At 47.7% G+C, this 25,541-nt stretch overlaps 2 protein-coding genes across 4 annotated transcripts in view; both read right to left on the reverse strand.

Moving 5' to 3' along the window:
* CHMP4B (charged multivesicular body protein 4B) overlaps positions 1-12,093 on the reverse strand; it is a 39,307-nt gene extending 27,214 nt beyond the window's left edge. Inside the window, exon 1 of the mRNA XM_044986512.1 lies at positions 11,715-12,093. Within this exon, the coding sequence (XP_044842447.1) occupies positions 11,715-11,904 (190 nt within the window). The 5' untranslated portion in view covers positions 11,905-12,093. The remainder of the gene's footprint in view (positions 1-11,714) is intronic.
* Positions 12,094-19,005: 6,912 nt separating this feature from the next.
* The window catches only part of ZNF341 (zinc finger protein 341), a 30,475-nt gene continuing 23,939 nt past the window's right edge, over positions 19,006-25,541 (reverse strand). For all 3 annotated transcript variants that reach the window (XM_044986161.1, XM_044986162.1, XM_044986163.1), the window contains exons 12-15: positions 24,348-24,480; positions 22,889-23,000; positions 21,474-21,544; positions 19,006-20,013 (exon numbers count right to left, since the gene is read on the reverse strand). In XM_044986161.1, the coding sequence (XP_044842096.1) occupies positions 19,502-20,013; positions 21,474-21,544; positions 22,889-23,000; positions 24,348-24,480 (828 nt within the window). In that variant the 3' untranslated portion in view covers positions 19,006-19,501. The remainder of the gene's footprint in view (positions 20,014-21,473; positions 21,545-22,888; positions 23,001-24,347; positions 24,481-25,541) is intronic.

Here is a 25,541-nt window from a genome sequence, read left to right on the forward strand (position 1 = left end):
GTACAAGTTAAAGAGAAGTCCTTGTATATGGTTAAAGAATTTTTTTACACGAGTCCTATAAAAACTTATCAGAACAAACGGCAACATAAACTGAAGCCAAAAATTTTAATACTTCACATTTGTATACCTTCCATCTGAGGTCTGCAAAGCATTTCAAACCACTGATTTAATTAAACCTAACACTGCTCTTGTGTAAAGCTAGAAAAACTCATCTACTAGTCGTCCCTGGCAATTTTGAGGGGGTGACATCAACAATTGCTGAAAAAGGTGTGAAGCTATTCCAAAAGTGACCTGATAAAGTGGTGTTTTCCTGAGTGTGCAGAAGCCAAGCCAACATCATCTGTTGCTCCCAGTCCTGGGATACAGCTGGAGTGTGAAAACAACAGTGGTCTGGTCAGTTTCCCTAGTAACAGTGCTACTGATTAGAATCATGTCAATTTCACACCCTGCCAGAGGAAATAGCAGAGGTTGTCATTGAGGCTATTTAGAGGGGACCACAACCCAAAAGGCTAGGGAGGAGTAGAGCAGTAGATGCCCAGACTCCCTTACAGCAGCCAAGTGGATCAGGGCTGGGAGAGAAAAAAAGCTGCTCCCTGCCAGGTGCATGGGCTTCTATTTATCTATCACCCTAGGCAGAGGCTAATACATGAGATAAAGTCCCCAGCACCAATCCTGCTCTGCCTTGCAGCTGTGGGTAGGTGCTGAGCTTTCACCAGGGAAATGCTAATTGCATTCAGTGATGGAGCCCCGACTTATCTTTCACTTCTGCCTCTGTCTAGTAAGAGCCTAGTAAGATTTTCCGCAGACCTTTCCTTGTAAGGTTGGCAATGTCCTCATTTCAAAGTTAAGTAACTTGCCCACATTTAAACAGTGAGGCTATTAGACCACAGAGCTGGGGAAATGGAGAGCTGGGTTCTAATCCTGATTACGACTACTAGCTACTACTGCCTTAGGCAAATTAAATATGCTACAGCCCAAACAGAAGTTATGGGTTTAATGCAGAAATTACTGGGTGAGGTTCTTTGGTCTGTGTTATACAGGAAGTCCCTTCAGGCCTTAATGTCTATGCATCTGTGGAAAAACAGCAAAGCAGTATAAAAATACATGTATGAAGTACTCTGACAGGAATCAAAGCTTGGACGCATGGGTGGGCAGAAATGCTGCCAGACAACAAACTTCCTCATTTTTGTGTAGTTCCCCTTTCTGAAATTAAATGCTACCATGGGGGGCTGCTGTGGGGTCTCGTCCCCCGCCTCCCCAGGGATGTTACATTTTATTATGTCATGGTCACTATTACCAAGTGATGTAGCTATATTCACCTACAGGACCAGATCCTGTGCTCCATTCAGGACCAAATCAATAACTGCCTTTAAGCTAAGCAGACATAATTTGTGACAACAATCAATATTCCCTGGACTTCCTGTATGAAGTGTTAAATCCTCAGATGTCTGATATCAGTTCAACAGGTGCTTATAGCCCCTAGCTTAGCTCCAAGGCAGCTGTAAACACCATCAATTTATAACCTCCTTATCACACCCTGCTAAGCAGTGAACCACCAATTTCCATAGCAAGCACAGTAAGGTTGTTCCTGAAGGCTACAAATCATGATTATTCAGCTATTATTCATTCCTGACACATTTGGTGACTAACCCACCCAGGCCATTTTGCACTCTAAAGTGTAATATAATCACAAAGGTAAAATTAGTAAATTGAATCACCTTTTCCACTATGGCTAGCTGCCTATAGGGCACTGGATGTGAATTTTTCACCACTGAGGGAAGCTTTCAGCATCAAAATTCAACTCTTGTTCACTCTAAAATGAAGTCAATCCTCTCATCCAGTCTGCCATTGGAACATGTCCAGATCAACTCTGGGATAGTTTTGTTTGAGAAATGAACAGGCGAAAGTGGACTAGAGTGAAAGTTCTTATGTACAAAGAAAAAAAAAACAGAAAGGAAGGGGACGTAATTACACAAACATTTGATTGCCGTGTTTTGAGGAAGTCTGTACACAAGAATTAAGCTAGCCTATGTCTCAAACACACCTCCAGCCTGGAGAATCTGTACTTACGTTTGGTGAGTGGACCAACAGAAATTTTAATAATTTTACTACATTGGAAAAAATGAGAACAAACATATTCATGCTGGATCTGTACCAACAATCATCTAAGTGTAGCACCGTGACTCTGTACACCTCCAAAGCACTACACTAATATTCATTTATTAAACCTCCTCACATCCTTGTGAAGTAAAGTGAGCATTATCCCCATTATACCGATAAAGAAAATGGAGACAGAGGCTGATGTTAAGTGCCTTGACCAGGTCATCAAGTATGTCAGTGATTACCACTGAGTTTGGAAGTCAGGACTTCCTCGGTCCCAATTTACATCCTAAAACTGATTGCCTGCTATAACGAAAATTTAAGCCACAGAACAGACTTCTGGTGTACATGTCTAAAAGGGGATTCAGGGTGAGGATGGAAAAATTTAGTAAATATCAGTATTAAAAGCATATTTAGCAATACAAAAAAATAAAATCAATAATTCTTGTTAATGCATCAGATATGGTTGGAATATAATTCTATCAAAATGTTTACATTTTAGCATTCTCTAAATCATACCAGTCACAGCACTAATCCATATGATCACATCCTTTCTCAAATAGCTGGTTCAATTCCTATACATACATTTAAGTTGCTTTACTTTTGATGAATGATGTCAAATAACTTAAATAAAACCATGCATATTGCTTGGCTAACATTGCTTTTACATGTGTACAAAACAGAATTCTATACAGATCTACAAATCCATTTAAACAAAAAAAAGTCAACATGCACAAGAGTGCGTTTGCCGAAGTGGGTATTCACCCACAAAAGCTTATGCGCCAATACATCTGTTAGTCTATAAGGTGCCACAGGACTCTGTCGCTTTTTACAGATCCAGACTAACATGGCTACCCCTCTGATACAAGTTCAAGAGTGAAGTTCACACACTGCTTAAGCCTGGCAAGGTGCTGAACACCCTCAGCTTCTGACTACAACCAGAAATGGAGATGCTTGGCACCTCATAGGACAGGGGTTCTCAGTTCGCAACATGAAAAGTTGGTTTTCTGTGGATTTTCACCCACTAACTGGCTGAGAGCTCAGGCTGTCAGTGCTGGGGTGAGGGAAGGGCCCAGCTGTAAGCCCGGCACCAGGCTAACAGGCAACAGTCAACGTAAGCAACCCAGTGTCTATACTGGGGTAGCCAATAGGCAGACTGCAGTCTGAAACCAGACTGCCACATGTTTTTCAGTGGACCATTGAGGCAGAGGGGATGCGTTGGCAGGACATCCATGGGTCACATGCTCCCCCCACCCCCATTTCTCCAGACACCTCTGAAGGGGGAAGTGAGGAGGGGCACTCTGCCTTGTAGCAGTGTTCTCCGTGTCACCAGGAGGGAGCAGGGCCGCTGTTTGAATTTCTCCTCCAACCCCTTACAACAGGCTGCTTCACCTTCCTTGCTACTGGAGTCCCAGCACTGCTGCCTGCTTTGCAGACCATCCATGGGGGGGGGCCCCCCCCACGGGGGGGAAGCAGAGGCAATGCATGGGACTCCAGCAGCACGGAAGCGGGAGAGGAGGAGCTCAGCCAGCCACCCTGCTGCCTCCTCGCTTCTCAGGCTGCACGGGCACAAAGAGAGTGCTGCTGCCAGGGGGAGGGCTGTCTTCTTGCTTCTGGGTGTCCCAAGAAATGGGGGGCACATGCCCTACTGCTAGCCACAGCTACATGTTGCCTCTGTGTGCAGGCTGAAGCTGAGCTGGAGCCATGCAGAGCTGTGTTTGTGATCCAAGCAGTCCCCATCCTGTGCTCCCCACCGCCGAAGCCCAACCTCCCACCTCGGACTCATGCCCCCCGCCTCCAAGCGGTCCCCAGAGCCCCCCACCCTGGCCTCATGTCCTTCCTATCCCCCGCACTTTGGGGCCAGTTCCCAGAGTCCTCTGCAGTGCCCACCCCCTGCCCCAACCAGCCTCTTTCCCTCCCCAGTCCACCTCCATGCACCTGTTTCTGCCACATCCCAGCCTCCCCCACATCTCCCCAGGCTGCTATCTGAAGTCTCCTTGGTCCCTGCCCTGAAAGGGGCATCTCACCGCTAGCTGGATCATAGTTCAACAGTTTCACTGCCTGACTCCAAGCTCAAAAGTACTCGCACACATTCACACCATTTTGCTGCCTAGATCCCAGCCCAAACTCATTCCTTTCCCCTCCTGCCCCATCTCTGCTACTTGGCTCAATAGAGGGCATGGAGGAATATTTGGAAGGGGTGAGCAGCAATGCCAGCCGGCTCAGGACAGCCTTGTGTCCTGTTCTCAGTTTAAGGAAATAAGGTCACCTAACAACCCTGGGCAGGACAGGCAAGGAGTTGGCAGACAATCCGGGAGTTTGGGGGGGAATCAGTGGGTTACGGGAGGGGAGCTGGGTGGGGGGTCTGAACCTTGACAAAAAATAATTGACTACCCCGGTCTACACAGACATCGTGTCACCCTAACTACACTGACCTAAATGCTACACCTCTCACAGAGGTGGAGTTATTAAGGTAATGTAGCGGACAACTCACATTGGCAGGAGTACCATGCAGAGCTGACACAGAGACAGAACGACACAAGTTGCCTTACATCGACCCAACTCTGTAGTGTAGATCGGGTCTAGGATTTAAGACTAGAAAATGATAAGGGCAGAGACTAGTCACTCAGTGTAAGTATTATTTTTATTATTTCATATGTGTACCATAAAAACAAATAGCAATATAACAGGAAGACTAGTAATTGGGGTGTGGAGCCCTAGAAAGCTTGTTCTGCTTAACTCCTGCTCCATGATCATTGCTGAACCTAGCCCCAGTGTCATGTACCTGAATTCGTGTTCCTGAAATGGAGTGTGTTTTAAAATCTGTCAGAAATACCTTGAATTTACGATTAGAACATTTTAAGTTTATCAAGGAACAGCACAAACAGAAAGTACAATACATTTGCTATGGATTCCCTCCCACAGTCCTACTGCCTCACCCAGTTGTACAAGGAAAAAGGCTTACTCTCTCACTACTTTCAATTCAGGGCAAGGTTGAAGCACACTGATGGGGCATCTAAGACCTTGGCTACACTTGAGAGTTACAGCGCAGTAACTCACTCCCTGTCCACACTGGCAAGGCATGTACAGCGATGTATCTCTGTGGCTACAGCGCTGCAGGTACTCTACCTCCCTGAGAGGATTAACAGCTGCTGCGGAGTGGCTGAGATGCTGGTGCTCCAGTGTAAACAGAGAATAACGCAGTGATTGACCTCCGGAAACTCTTCATAATCCTTTTAAGTGAAGCTGTCTCTCTTGTTCCTCTGTTTTGCTGTGAACTCCGGAGCTCTGGGAGCTGCTTATCAAAAAAACCCAAACACAGATACTGTTTGCATTGAATGAGTAGAGGCAGGCAGGGGGGCTCCCTTTGGAAGGCCCACAGCTAATGTTTGCTTGAAGGGGGGGGGTCCCTTTCCCCGAGAGGCTGCTTATCTGGTCTGTGAAAAACAAACAAACAGCTGCTGTTTGCTTTCAGTGAGTGAGAGGGGGTGGAGGAGGGAAGAGGGTTGGAACTTGCAAGGCAGGGTGCTGACACAGTGTCCGCACTCCAAAAACCCACTCTCTCTCCCCCCATACTCCCAGTCACACTCCACCCCACTCCCTTTTGAAAAGCAGGTTGCAGCCACTTGAACGCTGGGATAGCTGCCCATAATGCACTGCTCCCAATGCCGCTGCAAATGCTGCAGAAGTGGCCACAACAGTGCGCTGTCAGTGTGGACAGACTGCAGTGCTCTCCTTACTGCGCTCTACGAAGGCTGGTTTAACCCAAAGCCCTCTACATCTGCAAGTGTAGCCATACCCTAAGGGACCATTCAAGGTGAAGTGGTGCAATCATTAGGGGGGGAACAGTGTGGGCGGAAAAGGGTTAGTGGATTACAGATTGTAGTAATAAGTCATAAATCCAGTGTCTTTATTTTGTACCCACTCTGTGGAAAGAGAATTTCAGTCTCTAGGGCTGAAAAACTGACACTGGATTCAGTTAGAAGAAAAAAAAGAATCCCTGCCCTGAGTAGAGGAGAAAAAGCTAGTTTACGGAAATTCATAGTGGGAAATGCAGCATGTGTATTAGGGTCTATAGAAAAGCCATTAAATCCCACAGCCTCACAGGATCCTACATATATTTGCCAACATCATCTCTGGATTCAACACATTCACCCCTAAACATCTGAATAACCAAAAGGTTAATCATGTAAGACAAAGAGGTAAGAACTGATGACAGAGTTACGAACTGACCAGTCAACCACACACCTCATTTGGAACCGGAAGTACACATTCAGGAAGCAGCAGAGACAAAAAAAGGCAGGCAGGCAAATACAGCACAGTACTGGGGTAAACATAAACCACTAAAATAATGAAGGGAAAGCAGCAGTTTTCTTCTGCGTAGTAAAGTTTCAAAGCTTTATTAAAAGTTTAAAACTTTTGAAAGAACCACCATAATGTTTTATTTAGAGTTACGAACAACCTCCATTCCCGAGGTATTCGGAACTCTAAGGTTCTACTGTACTGCTCAACAAGAGTAAGTATCTCTGTGCTCCAAAAAGTCTTTAGAGTAAGTCTGCAACTGCAGAAGTGCCAGACTTTACTAGCCATATTGTAACCTCTGGGGATTCAAGGAACCTTCATATTCTGAGACAGGACTTCAGGTTTTGGGTTGCGGCTAAAAAAAAGATCAAGTACAAGTGTATTCTGGAAGCTTTGTATCCACAGCATTCAGATACGGATTAACTAGACTAGGTGCCCCCAGGCTGAAAAGTGAAACTTCCTACCTGTTTGATCTAGTAAATATTTCCGAACAAACATTTTCATATGCTGCTGCAATAAAGTGAACACTTAAACGGTTACCTGTCTCACAACATTGTGTTTACAAAGCTTTAGCAAAACAATCCACAACAGCAGTTTGTCAGTATCCTATATTACATGTACTATGTAGCAGTAAAGCCACAGAGCAAAGCAGAACCCTTTTCTAAGGGCAATGTTAAGATAGCTACTTAGTCTAAATTCAAAATTTGACCAATGACCATTCAAGGTGAAGTGGCCCATTACCCCCATAACACACCTTTAAAGATCCATGGGTCCTACACATTCCTATCACAACATGTGGTGTACCTCATCCAGTGCATTAAATGCCCCAACAACAACTATGAGGGTGAAACCAGAGTATCGCCATATTTTCGAATGAACTTGCACAGAAAAATGACAAAACAAAAACACCCTGCCACCCAAAGGGGGACACTTCACAAAATGACCACTCCATATCTGGCACTCAGTCCTCATCCTCAAAGGAAATCTGACCACCACCTTCAAAAGATGAGCCTGGGAGCTTAAATTCATAACTTTGCTAGACACTAAAAATCATGGTCTTAATAAAGATACTGGATTTATGACTTCTTATAACACTCTGGAATCCACTAACCCCCTTTTTTGTCATATGACTGCAGCAGGATTAATGGGCCACTTCATCTTGAATGGTCCCTTAAAATATGTGTTTACTTATTCTCAACAATGTCCACCTTGTATCTAGCTGTGACTCTGAGTACATTTCCCAAACTTAAAGAAAAGCTCTGTGTAGCTCAGAAGCTTGACTCTTTCACCAACAGAAGTTGGACCAATAAAAGATGTTACCTGACTCATCTTATCTCACTAAGACAAATTTTAGATATATATTCTTGGTGGCACTTTAAATGGTCAATAAAAGCACTTAAGCTAGAAACTGACTATACTATATACTGTTACATCTGTACATTTATAGCTCTCCAGGAACACGGAATCCCACTTAGCAAACAGCAACTTATAGTCACCTGAATGCAAAGCAGCATTGCACTGTATGCTATCTCCCGTTACAATTTAATGATAATCCAAAAGAAGGAACAGATCAGGGTGGATAAAAAACAATGATTTAAAAAAAACAAACCTATTTTTTATTTAAATCGCATTTTTTTGATAAAATGCTTTTTGAGGAAAAAACTATCTAAAGATAGCTTTGAGCTATAATGTAGCTTAGTTAAAATTATCTCATCATGGAATAGAAAGTATAAATTCTAATTATATAGTATGATACAATATATTCATGTAATGTTTAAAAAAAAATTTGTAAATGAGTTCCAATAGTTCATGGATTAGGGACTTAATCTTATGGGGTTCCAGGGGCTAATCTTTCTATCTACCCAATGGGACTCAGTGCTCAGTCACCATCAGAGATGCTTAGTTCTGCAGTTCTCAAACTGTGGAATTGTGTCTCCAGAGATAACATGCTTGTTAACAGCAAAAATGTTTTTAAATACATAAATCAATCAATAATATATAGAGGTGAGAAATAACAGACCTCAACCCTATTGTCCCTCTGCAAATTTGTGTACACAGAGTCAATCCCTTACCTCTCTCTAAAAGTGCAAAGTTTCAAAAACTTCAATGAATAGAAGGTTGTTGGGGGCAGAATAGATCTGGACAAGGAGAAGAAGTCTGAAGATAAATGTGAGAAGGGAGGGACAGGCAGTAGAAACAAAAGTGAAATTGTTTGAGCAGCATATTCCAGAAGTCTTGAGGTCTTTCTGAGTGTAGACTTCATTGATTTGAGATCTACCATACCATTCTGTCACTAGAAGGGAAAACCTATAATGGCAGCAGGCCATAAAAAAGACTCAGTTTGGGAATAAGAACCATTCAAGAAATATATGTTTGCTGATGATGTTTTAAAGAAAAAGTCACACCAGTGAACTGGTGGAAGACACTTAAGCACTTGGATTCAGAGACTGTTGAAGTGACAATCTCAATTTTAACAGCAGTAGCTTCTTCTGCTGGTGTAGAAAGAATATTTTCTTTCTTTGGACTAATTCATTCCAAATTGAGAAATCATTTGGGACCTGAAAAAACAGGAAAGCCTGTTTTTCTTTTCCAGATTATGAACAAACAGGAAAATGAAGGTGAAGACGACTGAATTAGCTGCCAAGTATCAGAGGGGTAGCCGTGTTAGTCTGGTTCTGTAGAAGCAGCAAAGAATCCTGTGGCACCTTATAGACTAACAGACGTTTTGCATCCGACTTGCATCCGAAGAAGTGGGTATTCACCCACGAAAGCTCATGCTGCAAAACGTCTGTTAGTCTATAAGGTGCCACAGGATTCTGAATTAGCTGCAGAAGCCAATATTTAAATTTCTCATATTGACCAGGCTGACATTGTCTATTTAATTTTGAGGTTTTTTCTTAAATATTCATTTAACTATTTTAGTTAACAACATTCTAACAAAAACAAACCTGATTTTAAAAAACGTCAATGTTTAAATTCAAAAATTAATATGCTTGTTTTGTTAAAATATTATATGGTTGCTGTTGAAGAAAAAAATCAAGAATACATAAGGCGGTTTTAGTTAAATAAAACAATTTAAATATCTGTCTGGTTATGTTCTCCTCCTAATACAGCATGGCAAGAAAATCTTCCAAATATTAATGATTAACCTGTTGAATTGGAGATAGTTCACCTCCCAATGACTTCATAAATATCTGCTTCAGTTACCTTTGGTAAATGAAATAACCAAACAATCATTTATTTTCTGATATAGGTGTAAAACTAATCTGAAAAGCTTTCAAAATAAATCATTTAAAAAATGTATCGTGTGTACCTTCTAAAAATGAAACCTACATCTATCTCTGAGTTGTTAAGAATATGTATTAAGGTTATAACAACCAGCAAGAATGCACTTTTATGTAGAAATCCATGATTAAATGGAGTCTTCCTAACAAGTGATTTAAGTCATGTTTTATATCAATTTGATTTAAATCAAATCAACGCTGGTACAGATATCTACAAATTCTTTGATTTAATCTGTTATTTTTTTAAGTCTGCTCTAAACCAGCAGGGACCTTTATACTAGGTAGCTTCTGTACTTTTCTTGTTACTTGAAGTTAAGTTTCCCAGCTGTAAGACACTGCCAGTAATGCATCCAAGCTCAAACTCTGCATTATCTTTCTGGCATTCCAATAGGCTATCTTCTACACGGAAACAGAAATCAGCATTATACGAGCCACGTTCACCCATCATGACATAATCATCATGTGATAAGTGTATACTTTAGAACAACTTCCTAACATAAAAACCTGCCCTTCCCTAATTGCCACTATAGATGAAAATTTGTTAATATAGTTTATGTTTTACATTTTCAGATTCCCACCCCCGATCAGACACAACCATGGCAGCCCCACTTACTTCCCTCTCCCATAGACTCAATTTGGGGGTCCTCTACAGCTTTGTCAGTCTACTACAGCTTTATAAGCTCCTAGTTACCCAGTTATTAAAACAAAATGATCAATAAATACTCAAGGACATGCATAGTGCCTTCTATCACAGGATCTCAAATCACAAGTGTTAATTAAGTTTCACAATGCTCTTATTAGGTTTTAACCCCACTTTCCAGACAGGAAAACAAAGTAAAAAGTGGGGAAGTTACTTGTCCAGGATCACACAGCACGATACAATCAGAATCAGGACGAGAATCTAGACCTCACAACCAATCCCACAGCGGAGCCACTAGATCATGCTACCGCTGATGGGTTTTACACCTACCCTATCAAAAAGGAATGCTTACACTTTCAAATGGACCAGTTTTAGGAGATCAACAGTAAGTCCCACCACACTGAAGCTGATGACAATTTTGTCTCATCCACACTAGTGGATAATGTTTGCAGAATCAAGTGCAGGGAGACCCACTGTCAGCAACAGGTCCACTGTCAGAGTAAAAGCCTAAATATTTCCCTAATATTCATACACATACAGAATGCTAGTTCAAATTTACTAAATGCAGACAGTGGTGCTGTACAGAAAGACATATAGAGTTTCTCCTGTAAAGAAATGTACAAGTAACTTACTCCTTCATAGAGTGTATATAGAATGGGTCCAGTGAACCAAGGTTAGACCGTGGTATGTTTTGTTCTGTCTCCAGCCATTGTTAGCAGGGAAGTCAACCAATATAAACAGAACTTAAACTAAAGCTTTAAAAAACAAAGGCCTGGGAAAGTATCCCCTACAAGTCACCATTTGATAGGATCTCTTCAGTGTACCTAAAAAGAAATGATCCTGCAGTTCACCTGACAGGGTAGCCAAAGCCAATAGCTTGTGGAACTTAATCCTATAACCCACAAACAAGCTAGACTGTTCAAGGGATCAAGATTCAAATTAGGACTAGATATCAATAGGATAGACATAAAGCTACTTTGGTGGCCACCTTCCCTCCCCACGCAGATCAGAAAACAGTCAAACCCGTGCCAAGGGCTGTGTGGGTTGAGAGAGCAGAGGGCTGAGCCTTGGCCAGAAGGAAGTGACATTCTGGGCAGGTTCTCATGCCATGCCCAGGGCCTCGGGACCCCAAGGTACCACCAGCCCAGCCCGTCTTGCTCCAAGGCCCGGCCACACGGGCACGCCACCCTGGGAGCTGAAGGAGAGCACAGCCACGGGTCGGGGCTGAAGGCCCAGAGCAGGGATGGCCAGAGACAGCCCAGCCGGCACGGACCGGTGGCTCCACCCCACTGCGCTGCAGGCCGCCATCAGCCCCTGCGGGTTTCCCCTCTCCGGCCCGGCCCGGCCCCTCACCGCCCCCGCGGGTCGCCCCCAGCCCGGCCCCTCACCCCGCTTGTTCTTGGTGCCGTGCTTGCGGGCCGCCACCAGCTCCTGCTCGATCTTCTTCTCCAGGAACTCCTGCTTCTTGCTGAGCATCTCCTCGGTGTCGCGGAGCCGCTGGATGGCCTCCTGCGGGGTCGGGCCCTTGCCGGCGCCCTTGCCGCCCGTCCCGAACAGCTTCCCCAGCATCCCCGACATGGCTGGGCCGCGCCGGGCAGCGAGCAGGAGGAGAGAGCGGAACAGGCCCGGCGGGACAAGGAGACGGACACCGGAGAGACCCTCGGCCGAGACCTCGCAACAGCCGCTCCCCGCGGAACACAGCGGGCCCCGCACCTCAGCCTCGGCTGCACCCGCCTGACTCACCGCCTCGCCCACAGCCGTCACTCCGCACCACGGCAACGGCGGCACCCCGCCCACGCCACGTCTCCCAGCCCCCACCGCGGCACCGCGGCACCCCGCCCCCGGGCCCGGCGAGCGAACCGAGCAGGGGATGCTGGGAGCTGTAGTCCCCAGCTCCGCTCTTGCCTTCAGGACAGCGTTGCATGCTGGGAGCTGTAGTCCCCACTTTTGCTCTCGCTTTAGCGCAGCAGTGCATGCTGGGAGCTGTAGTCCCCACTTTTGCTCTCGCTTTAGCGCAGCAGTGCATGCTGGGAGCTGTAGTCTCAGACTCTCATTTTACCCCGAGGGAGCTGAAGTTCACATTGACCACCCCACCCACCATGACATCATCATCATGTGATGAACCCACCGTAGTAAACTTCGTGACGTAAGAGGTATCGACTGCACCGGGATTTCCAGCCTTCCCCTCTCCCCCAGCTTGCAGGGCGCGGTCGGCGGGAGGAACCGGCCCGCGGGGCTGGTGCCTCCAGTCTCGGTCCCTGCGTCGGGGCGGGGCGGGGCGCTGAATCCATGACAACCAGAGCCCGCTCGGACACCCCCGGCTTGGGCCGCGGCCTCTCGCGGCTGGTTAACACGTGTTACAGCGCGGACCAGCTCCCTGGCAGAGCTGCTGGGGGCCCAGGGGGCTCCCGGACCAGACCCTGGCTACGCTGTAACTCCGGGGGTCGCCTCTCAAAACCAGTAACTGGACATTGCTAACATTTCTTCCGGCCTCCGCCCGCCACGCCCATTCTTTCCTGGTGCGCGCCGCAGACTCCTGGCAGCTGTGGTTATCCAAACCGTAAATCGGAATAGCACGAAACTTTGTGGGTTTACTCACAGTTTGAATAAGAACGGGCCAGCGGCTGGGACCCCAGCTGGCAGGAGCCGGCAGATGGAACCCCAGACCAGCCCCGCTCAGCCCACTGCCGGTCTGGGGTCCCAGCCACCCTCCCCGCTCAGCCCACTGCCGGTCTGGGGTCCCAGCCACCCTCCCCGCTCAGCCCACTGCCGGTCTGGGGTCCCGGCAGCCAGCCCACTGCCGGTCTGGGATCCCAGCCACCGGCCCCGCTCAGCCCGCTGCTGGTCTGGGGTCCCGGCCACCCTCCCCGCTCAGCCCACTGCCGGTCTGGGGTCCCGGCAGCCAGCCCACTGCCGGTCTGGGGTCCCAGCCACCCTCCCCGCTCAGCCCGCTGCCGGTCTGGGGTCCCAGCCCGCTGCCGGTCTGGGGTCCCAGCCACCCTCCCCGCTCAGCCCGCTGCCGGTCTGGGGTCCCAGCCACCCTCCCCGCTCAGCCCACTGCCGGTCTGGGGTCCCGGCCACCGGCCCCGCTCAGCCCACTGCCGGTCTGGGATCCCGGCCACCGGCCCCGCTCAGCCCGCTGCCGGTCTGGAGTCCCGGCCACCGGCCCCGCTCAGCCCGCTGCCGGTCTGGGGTCCCGGCCACTGGCCCCGCTCAGCCCGCTGCCGGTCTGGGGTCCCGGCCACCGGCCCCGCTCAGCCCGCTGCCGGTCTGGGGTCCCGGCCACCGGCCCCGCTCAGCCCGCTGCCGGTCTGGGGTCCCGGCAGCCAGCCCCGCTCAGCCCGCTGCCGGTCTGGGGTCCCGGCCACTGGCCCTGCTCAGCCCACTTCCAGTCAGGTCCTGGCCACCAGCCCCGCTCAGCCTGCTGCTGGCTGAGTGAATGGAACCCCAGGCTGGCAGTGGGCTCGGCGGTGGCCAGGACCCACAGCTTGCCATTAAAAAAAAAAAACCTTTGGCACAAGTGCTGTAGGTTGAGGACCCCTGTTCTAGTGTATAATGTACTTTATGGTAATTTTCACTATATGCAATTTTCCTCTTATGTGCTGATCTTAGAATCTAACCCCTGGATAAGATGTGACGCCACTATTCATTTTTGAAAGTTTATTATATGCAATGCTGGAGGGGATGGGAGAAGGGGGGGCAGGGCCAGCTCCAGCTTTTTTACCGCCCCAAGCGGCAAAGGGGAAAAAAAACCCATTGAGCTGCTGCCGAAGAGGAAGAGAGGGAGTGAAGGACTCACCACCGAATTGCTGCTGAATACCTGGACATGCTGCCCCTTTCTATTGGCTGCCCCAGGCACCTTCTTCCTTTGCTGATGCCTGGAGCCGGCCGGGGGGGGCAAGGTGGAAGTTTCACCTAGGGCACAAAATATCCTTGCACCGGCCCTGGGTTGGAGCAAAACAAGCAGAACAACCCATGCTGGACTGTTTCATAGTAGCCAATCTGGGAGAATTAGGAAAGGATAGACTTTAACTTCCAACACCATTATGGCACAGACTTATCCCTAAAGAGGCCTGGAGCCTGTAGCTGCAGAACAGAAAAGACTGAATGGTAGGAGAGAGAAGTAAACCACACCACCTCTGGGAGTTCACCCCCTAGTTATTAATTCATCCTTCAGGTGGGGAGGAAGCAGGCAATTAATTCTTTAAAAAGAGGTTCCCGCTTTCATTCTAATATAGCCAGAGTAATAGCAAACATACAAGAGTTAGACTACCTACAACTGTGATGTTGGCTGTCCTGAGAATTGGGGCCAAGTCAATAATACCATGAGAAACTTCCCAGAAAAATGCAGGTGCTATAGAAAGTGGTCCTGGAAGATCTTCTTTGTGAGTCACTATTGAATTAATGTCCAAAGATGGTGCTAGGGAGTGTTGGTGGTATAGGAGGGGACCATCCTTCAGTTGTGACATAACACTGATGCCCTGAGTAGGTAAAATCATTACAGTGCCAATGGAATTTTTCTGGAGGGGCACTAGCACCAGTTTTGTGATCTAATTTCAATTTTGCTGGGTCCTTCAACTCCCCTGAAACTTTCATTGTATATACTTTTTAGTGCCTTACCTAAATTATACTATACTGCTAAAAAGTGGCCATGTTGCACACTAGAGGCAGCTGCATTTCAATGATGGATGACACAATTCTTGTGTAGAATTAACATTGCACATTGTATTGTGTGGGACAAAAGGCACAATATAAATAATAGTTAGCATGTGCCTGGTGCTTACACACAATACAGACATTAAACAGATCCTCATGTTATGCTTGTGAGGTAAGTATTAGCCCCATTTTGTAGAAGGGAAGTTGACAAAATGGTTCATACTCATCCCTGCTAACTCTAGGGAAGTGTGAAAGCTCAGTTAAAGTAACTTGAGCAAGGTCATACACCATATAAGAGGAAACTGGAATTGAGACCAGTGCGTAGCATGTTGACCAATACTATATGTTTTCTTGCACTCCCCCTACTTTCTGTGTGCAGCCATCTGTTATCTGGTCTTATACTTAGATTGTAAACTCCTGGAGACAGGGACCAGCTTCTTGTTCAGTTTGTACAGCGCCTAGCACAATGGGATTCTGGCCATGACTAGGGCTTTAAAATGCTATAATACACTGCACTGTGCCCTCTTCACTGCTCCTCTGCTTATATGCAGAAAATTATTAAAAATAAAGACAATTAAAGATCACATGTTTTAGAAGACTTTTTTCTAATGTAAACCGTGGTCTCTTCCTGGCAGATCTTTCTACATCTGAGTTTAAATTTCAGGCAGCAGAGCTGCAGGCACATGAGAATGTCTTTAAAAAAAATTACAAATCAATCATCTTTCTATACCGTCCACCAGAAGGAAATAGGATTCGCCTATATCTACCTATTTCTTGAGGGAGTCTCAACAGGACATTACAGCAGCTTGTGGAACCAGCTGTCACAGTCCAGATTGCTACTGTGCAGCCTGAGAGATGGCACAGCCTGCTGTTCTGACACACAGTCACTCATTGGCTCTCCTGAGATGTAATTGGATTTCGCAGCCTCCACTAGCCATGCAAGATATTCACATGCTCAGAGCTTCCGAGACAGAAGCTCCACCATAAATACAGCTCGTTTTCTCTCTTCCAAGACCTTTATAAACCCCATTCTCTATTTCAGCATTTAGATTTTCTTTCTAGAAGAGCAAGCATGCCGGCCAAGCTGGGTGGAGAGCTGGTACTTGGAAGTCAGTGCTAGTTTTTGGATGTAAAGGTAATAAAATAAGGCAGCTTTCCAAAACACAGACAAGTGAAAAACTATGAAGAATCCCTCAGCCTCTGACTTTTCAAAATCATGTTACTTGAAGCCGTTTGTATTGTCTCTCTAAGACCTGGACTACTTTCAATACGGGCGGATTGGGCAAAATTGCTTTTAGCATCTCGCTGAACATTTGACTGGCTACCCTATGATCACAACTGGTTGAAAACAGAAGTTAGAATGGAAGGCCATCCCTGGGATGCCATAATATACACAGGAAGAATGAAACACCCACATACCAGTCTCAAACCAGGGATGATTGTAATGCTGCAATAGGTGCTAGCGGCCACATAATTATGCCTTACACTGTGGGCAGATAGGGAAAGCAGGAGAGGTATATTTAGCAAACCATTTCCCGGTGGTGGTTCTTCTGTCTGGAAAGCTGGGTATTTCAAACAAATTTTAGGCAAATAAAATCTTGCCTCTGAAACGGATGAAGTTTCATACAAAATGCTTGAAGGCAGCTGGACAAAAGCAGCAGGAAATACTGAAAAGGTGTGGGCAGTGGGAGCAAAGGGAACCTGTAGGATGGGAAGCAGGAAACACCCTGAAAGGAGATGCATTAGACTGTGCAATAGTCTCCCAAAGGAAGGGGTAGAGGTCATATCATCCCATTATTCAGCCCTGGAGCATGTGCTGTGAGGGAACAATCTGACACAGGCTGCCCTGGGATGGACAAGACAACTGTGTTCTGTCTCTGATGTCTGTGCATTACTGCCTCTAGTTTAGCGTAATACATCACAAGAGACAGGAAGGACGTCCCTGGACTACTTGCTGTGAGTAAGCTGCTGCACACAGGACAGGATGCTTGTGGTCAGCCAGGTCCAGAAGACCATTGCATAGTACCATTATTATTACTGCTCTGGTTGTCTGAAACTTATGCACCATTTCAGCAGATTTTCTACAAGCTCTTCTCATGTATAAGACAAGGAGGAGGCTGGGGAAGGAGACGCCATTGCCAGGAACTTTTCTGAACAGTGGACAGCTCCAAAATGAGAGCCTACAACGCCACAGTCTTCCTACAGACTGTGTAACAGTTAGCAGCTACAGGAAACGCAACCTTTCAGGCTCTTGGGCATACTGCAGCACTAGCGAGGCCAAGTGTTACTGCTGGAAATGCTGACTGTTGTCCAATTGACTTTTACTCTGAATCCAGGGCCCAGCACAGAAGAGAGATCCAAGAAGGAAGCTCCAGCACTGTAGTCATCTAAAATGGCATTAGACAAAGCGGTGGAGAAGCTGGTGTAGGAGCTAATCCCAAATGAGGATAGGGTAAGAGGGTGCTCTCGTTCAAGCTCCCCTTCCTAATGATCAGGGCCTTGTCTGTGGCAAGTGAAGTATTTGTTTCAGACATGCTCTGCTGTTGTCAGAACAAGGAGGCTGAAGACTGGCTGGGCAATGGAAACTCATCTGCAGAGGGGATCCCAGCAGGTCGGGGAGGGGAGTCACAGCTCTTGCTGCCCATGTCCTACCTGCTCCGTGGAGGCAGCACTTTGGTCTCCTGTGCTCTCCATGTGGCCCTTTTCACCAGCACTAAATGAAGTTCATTTTAAATTAATTTTCCACCTGCCTGCACTGAGCTTCTCTGGGTCAGGGAAGGATTGACAGGGGAGTTCCTCTGGTGCTCATCAGTCCAAATCCATAATCAGAGCAGCTGACAGAGAGTCAGGAGACGCTCTCTTGCCCCGTGGAGCAAAGGGCTCCACTGGTGCAAGGAGCAGGACTCAGCGCAGACAACTGAACGTGGTTCTTCCCATGTACTAACTACAGGGCTGGCCTCATGTTACTCAGAAGTTTACACCTTCTGTCTTTCTATCCCCATCAACACGTTGTCACATCAGCTCAAAGCAGTGAAACTAATGCAAAACAGCAGCCCACAATCACATCTCCCCTTCCCTGCCAAGATACTAGCAGGAAGAGGAAGATTTCTGGGCTCATTCATTCACCACGTGTTCCACGGCCCCTACTTTCCTCTCATTTTGGAGAGATGTTTTCCTCCAGCAACCACCTGACTTTTTGCAGGGTAGAGGTTTGGGGGAGAAATATATTTGCCGAGTCAAATATTACTCCAGTCACATGCAGGGGAGTGAGGAAGAAGGGGAGTGGGGAAAGATCCACTGTTCATGGAGTCAATGACCGAGGGCTGGTTTGAAGGCTGAATCACAGTCACATAAGGCACTGAAAGGACACACCTGCTCCAGGGGTTCACTAGTTTCCACACTGAAGCTGCCCATGACTTGGAGATGGAGTTTGGCCTGAATCTTGCAATTCTAATAGCTAGCAGGGATGCTGGAACAATTTGTACAGTGGAGGTGCTGAGAACCACTGAATCAATCTAAACCCTGTATATGATAGAAACCACTTCAAGTCACGGGGTGCAGCAGCACCCCCAGCATCCCTAGTTCCAGCACTTCTGAGGGAAAGTGTGGAGAAGCCCAGGGTAGCACATAGACCAGCAGACTGGGAGTCAGGCAATCTGGGTGAGCTGGGATAGTTCACTTACCTGCCGTGCTGTGGTTCCCCGCTGGACAATGGAAGGAGTATTTAGCTGTTGTGAAAATTAACTCATTTGTGTCTAAGGCATTTTGAGATCCTTGGCTAAAGAGTGACACAGAAGAGCTAAAATACAGTGACCATCCTGGCGAGAACATGAAACAGAAGAGAAGAACACACACGTACATGCACTCAGACACACAACTGTGGGCACAATGCCACAGCTGCTGGCCATCCCGACTTCACGCAGAACAGCTGCAGCATCAGGCCCATCGTATTTATACACACACAGTACAGATAATAGAGCCTTTCTGCTAACACACACACACACACGAGAGAGACACTGGCAGTGTCTATTAGGGTATTTATGAACAATATTCCCAAAGGATATCAGGATGCACTTGCTTCCAGTAGGAAGGATCATGTATTTGCAATTGGACACACCCCTCCCCATATATGGGGCAATAACACGGATTTTACAATAAAAACATGAATGGGGCAGACGGTGCTTTGCAAAGCTTTCTGCTCATGGTCTCTACCGTTCTTCCCACCCTGATTCAGGGCTCCTTGTCACCCCTCCCCCGCATTGTCACATGCTGAACGGGGACAAGAAAATGTAACCATTCCCCTCTGGACCTGCTGGCCATCACTGGCTTCTATGGAGTCATGTACCTCGGTAGGTGGAGATGAAAGTCATTGTCTTCCCTACCCATCTCCATCACTAAGAGTTTTGGTCTCTGTATCACTGTGATCCAGACACTTCAGCCCATCTCACCATGAGTCTGGCAACCCCAGCAGTGGGTGAAGAAAATGCGGATCCCCTACCACTCACAGGTCACAATTTTATCAGTCCGTAGTCTGAATGTAAACAGGGACAGCCAGCATGGCGCACGGCACATCTGTGCCAGTCTGCAACTCTGCCAGGGCAAGACTGGATGCGATGCTGCTGGGCTGGCCGGGGACTACAAGGTCCGAATCTGCAGCTGCCGACCCACCAACCACAATGGACAGGACTGCGTCTGATTCCCGAAACTGTTCTTTGTTGGGGCCACTCTCCCGGGGGTTCTCCCCCTCTGCACTGTCCTTCAGCTCTGCCAGGGCCAGCTGGCTGGGAAGAGGAAGGCCCACCTTCCGCCGAGCTCCCCGCTTCTTCTGGGCCTTCCTGAGCTGAAGCTCTTTGTCCATGGGTGAGTTCAGCCTGCATTTGTGGTCCTTCATATACTTCTGGCGCGTGAAGCCCTTGCTGCAGGTGGGGCAGCGGTACTTGTAGTTTCCAGTGTGCGAGCGCTGATGTTCCACCATGTGGGCCCGCCGACTGAAGGACTTGCTACAGTACTGGCACTTGTGGATCTTCATTCCTAAGCCAAGCACAATACGAGAAAGAGCTTAGTTACCGAACCCTCCTTACAGGGTAGATGGACCTGTTAATCACACTGCAACGGGGCTCAATAGTTGTGTCTGCTCTTCAAAGTCAAATAATTTTTTAACTATTGCTTGGCAAAAACAAGACAAAAATCCCCACTCAAAGCTCCCAAACACTTTTATTTGACGCTCTTTTACTGCTTAAAACAATCACCCCCGCCCCCCAAAGAGATCAGATTTTTTCATTTTCTATATTTAAAAAAATGCATGTAAGCCGAGAATGTGTATGGCAGGTTGGAGCCTGAAGTGATTTGGAACTGTAATTTCAGGGTTTATCGTAAGGACAGCATTGCTCCTGCCCCTAAAGGGAGTTGAGCAATATACCATGGAAGCAATTTCAGGAGAACACAGTGAAAAGTGAAACACACGCTCTTAAACTTAAGATTTTCCTGGTTTAGGAACCGTAAAGAAAGTGAACTGATTTTTTGAAACTCCTTAATTTCATTGGAGGAACAAACTGATGTTGCATCTACAGTGCATACTCCATCCAGCTGCTCTGTTCAGGGCTCTGGACGTGACAGAGACAGTAGAGGGAGAGATCTATAGTTGTGCTACTTGTTAGACAAGAATTGTGGAGCTCCCTGGGAGCTTGTTTCTAGGCGTGTGGATGTGGAACTCAGACAAACACTCATCGGAATCCCAAGAGATTACTTTTGACATGGGGGCATTATTGGGTATGGGGCAGAAAGAGCATTCTGGGTATTAATATGCAAATGAGCACACCTAATATCCTGGCTCTGCTTCAGAACTCCTATATCCCAAGCTGGCCACATGGTTTATTATTTGTATAGCCTCAAATGTGCATGGCTCTTAAACACAGCTGCAAACTGAACGAGGGCTCTTCCAGTAGGCCTGCAGTAGCAGAGGTAGAAATCCCAAAGCCAGGGGCTGTTTGCAGAGCCAGTGAGTGACACTATTAGTTTTACTGCATGGGAAACTCCTTATATTAGACTGCGGAAAATGTCCCATGGGAAGTGGTGAATGTCTCATCATTCAAGTCATAGCTGGACAAAGCAGGAGAGTATCCTTTAGGGAAGAATCCTGCATTGTCAGGGGAATGGAACGGATTGATTTCATAAGGACTTTGGCATCTCTTGCTTCTCTGGATTCTAGGACAATGTATTTAGTGGGTGGAATCAATGTAGACTAGTGTTATCCAGCAACAGTGCCGAGAAGGGTAAGAGTCCTACTATTCATTGCTATAAAGGGTACTAGTAATCCACTCGCTTGACAGTTCGTAGGCTTCTTACCCCTACTACTCTGGTTGAAAAATAAAGCCAGGAGATGCGCACACTGGCCTCCTGCCTAAGAGGCTCTCTAAGCACTTAGGTTGAATTCAAGCAGCATTTTCATTCACAGCTATGGGCAGTAGGGGGAGAGCTACAGTCCTACTTACCCGAATGGGAGAGTATATGAGCTTTCAGCTTGTCTGGCCTGTTGAACTCTTTATTACAGCCTGTGTGGCTTCTGTAAGAATAAAAATCCCAGTAACCAGCTTGAATTGGGTGGGGGCTGGTAAGAACAGAAAGAGGTACATACATTAGCTCTCAGACACCATCCCTCACCGCCCATGTGCCGTGGAGAGCTCTGGGTGTATCCACTGGGTGTTACGACAGGGCCCCCACAATTTCATCCTCCCGACCGTGGTACAAGATGAGTGCTGCAATGTGGATGCACATGGCTTCCACTGGAAAGCCACACAGTGCTCATCACAGGTCCCCTCACAGAGAGGTATTAACAGTGCTTCAAAGCAGCTGCAGGCAGAAGCAGTGTTAAAAGTGTTGCAAACTGACTGGGATGGGAGAGGAGTGGGGAGAAGCCATGTGAATTGAGGCCACTGAAGAAAGACTATGTTATGCCAGGGGCCTCTCTCTTGTATCTGAAACGTACCCATTGGTGCTGGGATGTGCAAGGGTCTATAGCTGGAGTTATGGCCCCAGGATTACCAAGGCTCTGAAGCCATCTTACTCCATATTAACTGGGAGATAGGATGTATCTCTGTGTACAGTCTCTTGTTATAATAACTGATGTCTTCTCAATTACCCTTCAAGGTAGGGGACTCCGCCAGCCCAAGCAGCGAGGACAACTATTTCCCATGTTCCAAGCCAGACACCCCCACCCCTGGGGACCATGGACAGTTATTGAGAGGCTCCACATTTTTTAAACAGAAGACACATTCAGTGAACACAGTGCCAGCAAAAGGCATCAGACTGTGCCCCAAGATCTCTATCCACGCAGAGAGCAAGGGGCATCTTCCCCACCCTGTCCTGCCAATAGGATGTAACCCTGGGCGGGACGGGCATATCTCGGTCAAAGCTTTAAAGACACTTTGAAGTGGAAATAAGAACCCTTCCCAAGTGCCTCATGCATTAGGCAACACTATGTTTGACAGCGGAGTGCATGGGATTTATACACATCAGGCAACCCCTTGATAATATCTAGCACTTTTAAGTGCTCTACCAGTGTGATGTGATAAAACCTCACAACCTCGCCTGGAGGCAGTAGGATCAGCCCCATCTTACACAGGGAGAAACTGAGGCACAGATGAAGGGAGTGCACCAAGCAAGTTGGAATTGGGGACTTGCTGGTTCCCAGCTCCCTGCTCAAAATCACTAGAGAGCATGGACCCTTCCCAAGAAGCAGTGGGTTGTTTGGTGCCACACGATAGGGGCTATCCACACACTCTGAGAGCTTATAACAGCCCTTTCATTGTGCAGACTGAGGGAGACCTTCCTTCCCAAAGCGCAGTGCGATCTCAGGAACAACAAAGCCAGCTCTGCTCCTGGCTGCCAGGGGTCACTTGGTACATACGAGAAGGGACATTTGTACTTCTTGAAAGGCTCATGGATCAGCATGTGTCGCTTCAGTTTATCTTTCCGGTTGAAGGCTGCATCGCACACAGAGCACTTAAAGGGCTTTTCACCTGCGCAGGACAGAGACACAGTCAGGGACATACAGGCTGCACTGGGCTCCAGGGCTTATCATTGCTCTAATAACCCTTTAGTCCCTCCACTAGGGCAGCAGCGTCAGTCCCCTGCTTTCCCTGCAAGCTGGGTCACCCACTGCAGCACAGAGACTTAATAGCCATGTTGTGCAAAGGCCTCTCCTCTAGCTACATCTGGCCCAGAGCTCTAGGAGCAGAAGGATGCCCTGCTGGTTATGGAGCAAAGTGTATTTCCTCACCCCTTGGGCTGACAAGTATGCTCAGCCCCAGACGAGGGGTTTGCAGGAGATCACCTCTGACCAGTCCCTAGTGTGTTAACAGCAGGTTACAAGGAGATGGCTGTGTGTAAAGCCTGAAAGTGATGAAGTGATAACTCTCAGGGTAGGGGACACAGGAGACTATAACAAATCTCCACTTCCCTCCCCAAAGGGCATGTCCCTTTGCCACTTTCTGAAGACAGCGCAGCTTTTCCAGCCTGCCAGCATCACTTGCTCCCCATGCTATGACAGGGCAGGCAGAAGAATCACAGGAAAGCATCATCTTCCATCCCAATGAAAACAGAGGTAAGACTCCAGAGGCGAATCACCTCCAACCCGCCCTCATGTAGCACTGTTCCCCGGAGAGAGAACCCCCCATACTCCATCAGGCGTTTGGATGTGCTCTGATTCCGAAGTAGGACAGGAAGGCCCGAATCCTGTGACTCCTTTCCACTCCCACACCTATCTCTGTAGTGCAGTGGTTCTCAAACTTTTGTACTGGTGACCCCTTTCACACGGCAAGCCTCTGATTGTGACCACCCCCCCTCATAAATTAAAAACACTTTTTTATATTTAACACAATTACAAATGATGGCAGTGAAGTGGAGTTTGGGGTGGAGGCTGACAGCTTGTGACACCCCAAATAATAACCTCAGGACCCCAGTTTGAGAACCCCTGCTGTAGTTCCTCCCTGAAAGGCCCCAGGTCAGCAATGCTCCCTCTGGCCAATGGGTGGATGGCTACACCTCCCATAAGTGCTCCTCCTCCAGGCCAGCGCTGCTAGTCCCAGCAAGCCTGAGAAGGGAGGAGGCTGGCTGTGTGCTGCACTCCCATCCCTCAGCTGGTGCTGAGGTGAGATCGCCAAGCTGGCTCAACAGCTAACCCTGGCTCAGCAGCGTATTACTCTGAAAAGCAGCCAGCACCAAAGGCTGTGTACATCACTACTTACTCCGGAATCAAAAGAGCACTGAATACTGATCCTCGCTAAATACCATCCAGACAGCTCTGCCCCTTGGGGGGTTCCCCAGAGGCCTGACGCAGCGGAGAGCATGCACGAGGAAGCACATACCTGAGTGGATGTGGGCGTGCAGCTTGAGGTAGTGCTCCCGGCGGAAGAATTTCTTACAGATCTGGCACTTGAATTTGCCCCCTCCTCCATGCGTGGGGAGGTGCCGTCGCAGGTACCTCTCACAGGGGAACACCTGTGAGCACAGAAAAGGAGGGGACTGTAACAGGATGGTCTGCCCTTGTCAGAACCAGGGACCCTGGGGCCCAGCCAGCCCTGTTCTGTGGCAGAGCCCCATTAAGAATACATTGGGGCTGGTCATTTGCCAGGGATCAATATTGGGGTTTGCTGAAGATTGTCAGTGGAACCAATCAATGGTGTCCTGAAGAAAGGGCCTGACCAGACTGGGCGTAGCATTAATCCCTCCTGGGCTGGGGGGCTGGGCAGCAGCTCCCACAGACTCAGAGTCTGCTCCCCATAGGGGACTGGAGCTCTCTCTGTGGGAGCAAGCGCAAGGGGTGGTTTACCTAGATAAAACCCAAGGAGTGAAGCTTAGAGGAGGCCTGCAGAACTCCATGAGGAAAACACAAATACAGCTTTAAATCAGCTTCAGATGCTAAAGCAGCGCTGGCTGCAACCCCTGCAAATAGCTTTTATAACAAGTTGGACATATTTGAGAAGCACCCACTCTGCCCACTTCCTGGGGGCAGTACTGAGACCAACTGTGGCAGAGGCCCGTTGCACTTTGTACTAACAGTACCGTGCACCCCCCCGATCATCTCCCATCACAGGGTTCCAAAGCACCTGTCCATTAACGGGTGACATTTGCCAGGCCGACATTATTAACAGTTCATTTCACACATGAGAAAACTAAAACACACCAGTCCAATGATTTGCGGATGACAATACCACCAGTCCGCATGAGAGCTAGGCAGAGAACCCAGCACTCCTAGCTCCCAGTGCTGCGCTCTCACCACTACGCTACACTCCCTCCACACAGACACAATCTTAGTAACTCACAAACTTAGAAGCAAAAAAAGTTGCCCAGCTACAGGGCATTCCAAGAGCAGGAGTCTCAGGCTGCTGTCCCTGCGTGTTGTGAAGTCCCCCAAGGATCAATGGGAGAGGGGGAATGGACTGCCCTACATGCAGATGTGAAAAGCAGCAAGCTAACCCTAACACGGCCACAGCCTTGTACAGAGAGCACCTGTCTCCTTGGGGGACAAAAGACGACACATAAAGAAAGATGGGTTACTA

This window comes from Mauremys mutica, chromosome 13 (assembly GCF_020497125.1).
Source record: "Mauremys mutica isolate MM-2020 ecotype Southern chromosome 13, ASM2049712v1, whole genome shotgun sequence".
Classification (NCBI taxonomy): domain Eukaryota; kingdom Metazoa; phylum Chordata; order Testudines; family Geoemydidae; genus Mauremys; species Mauremys mutica.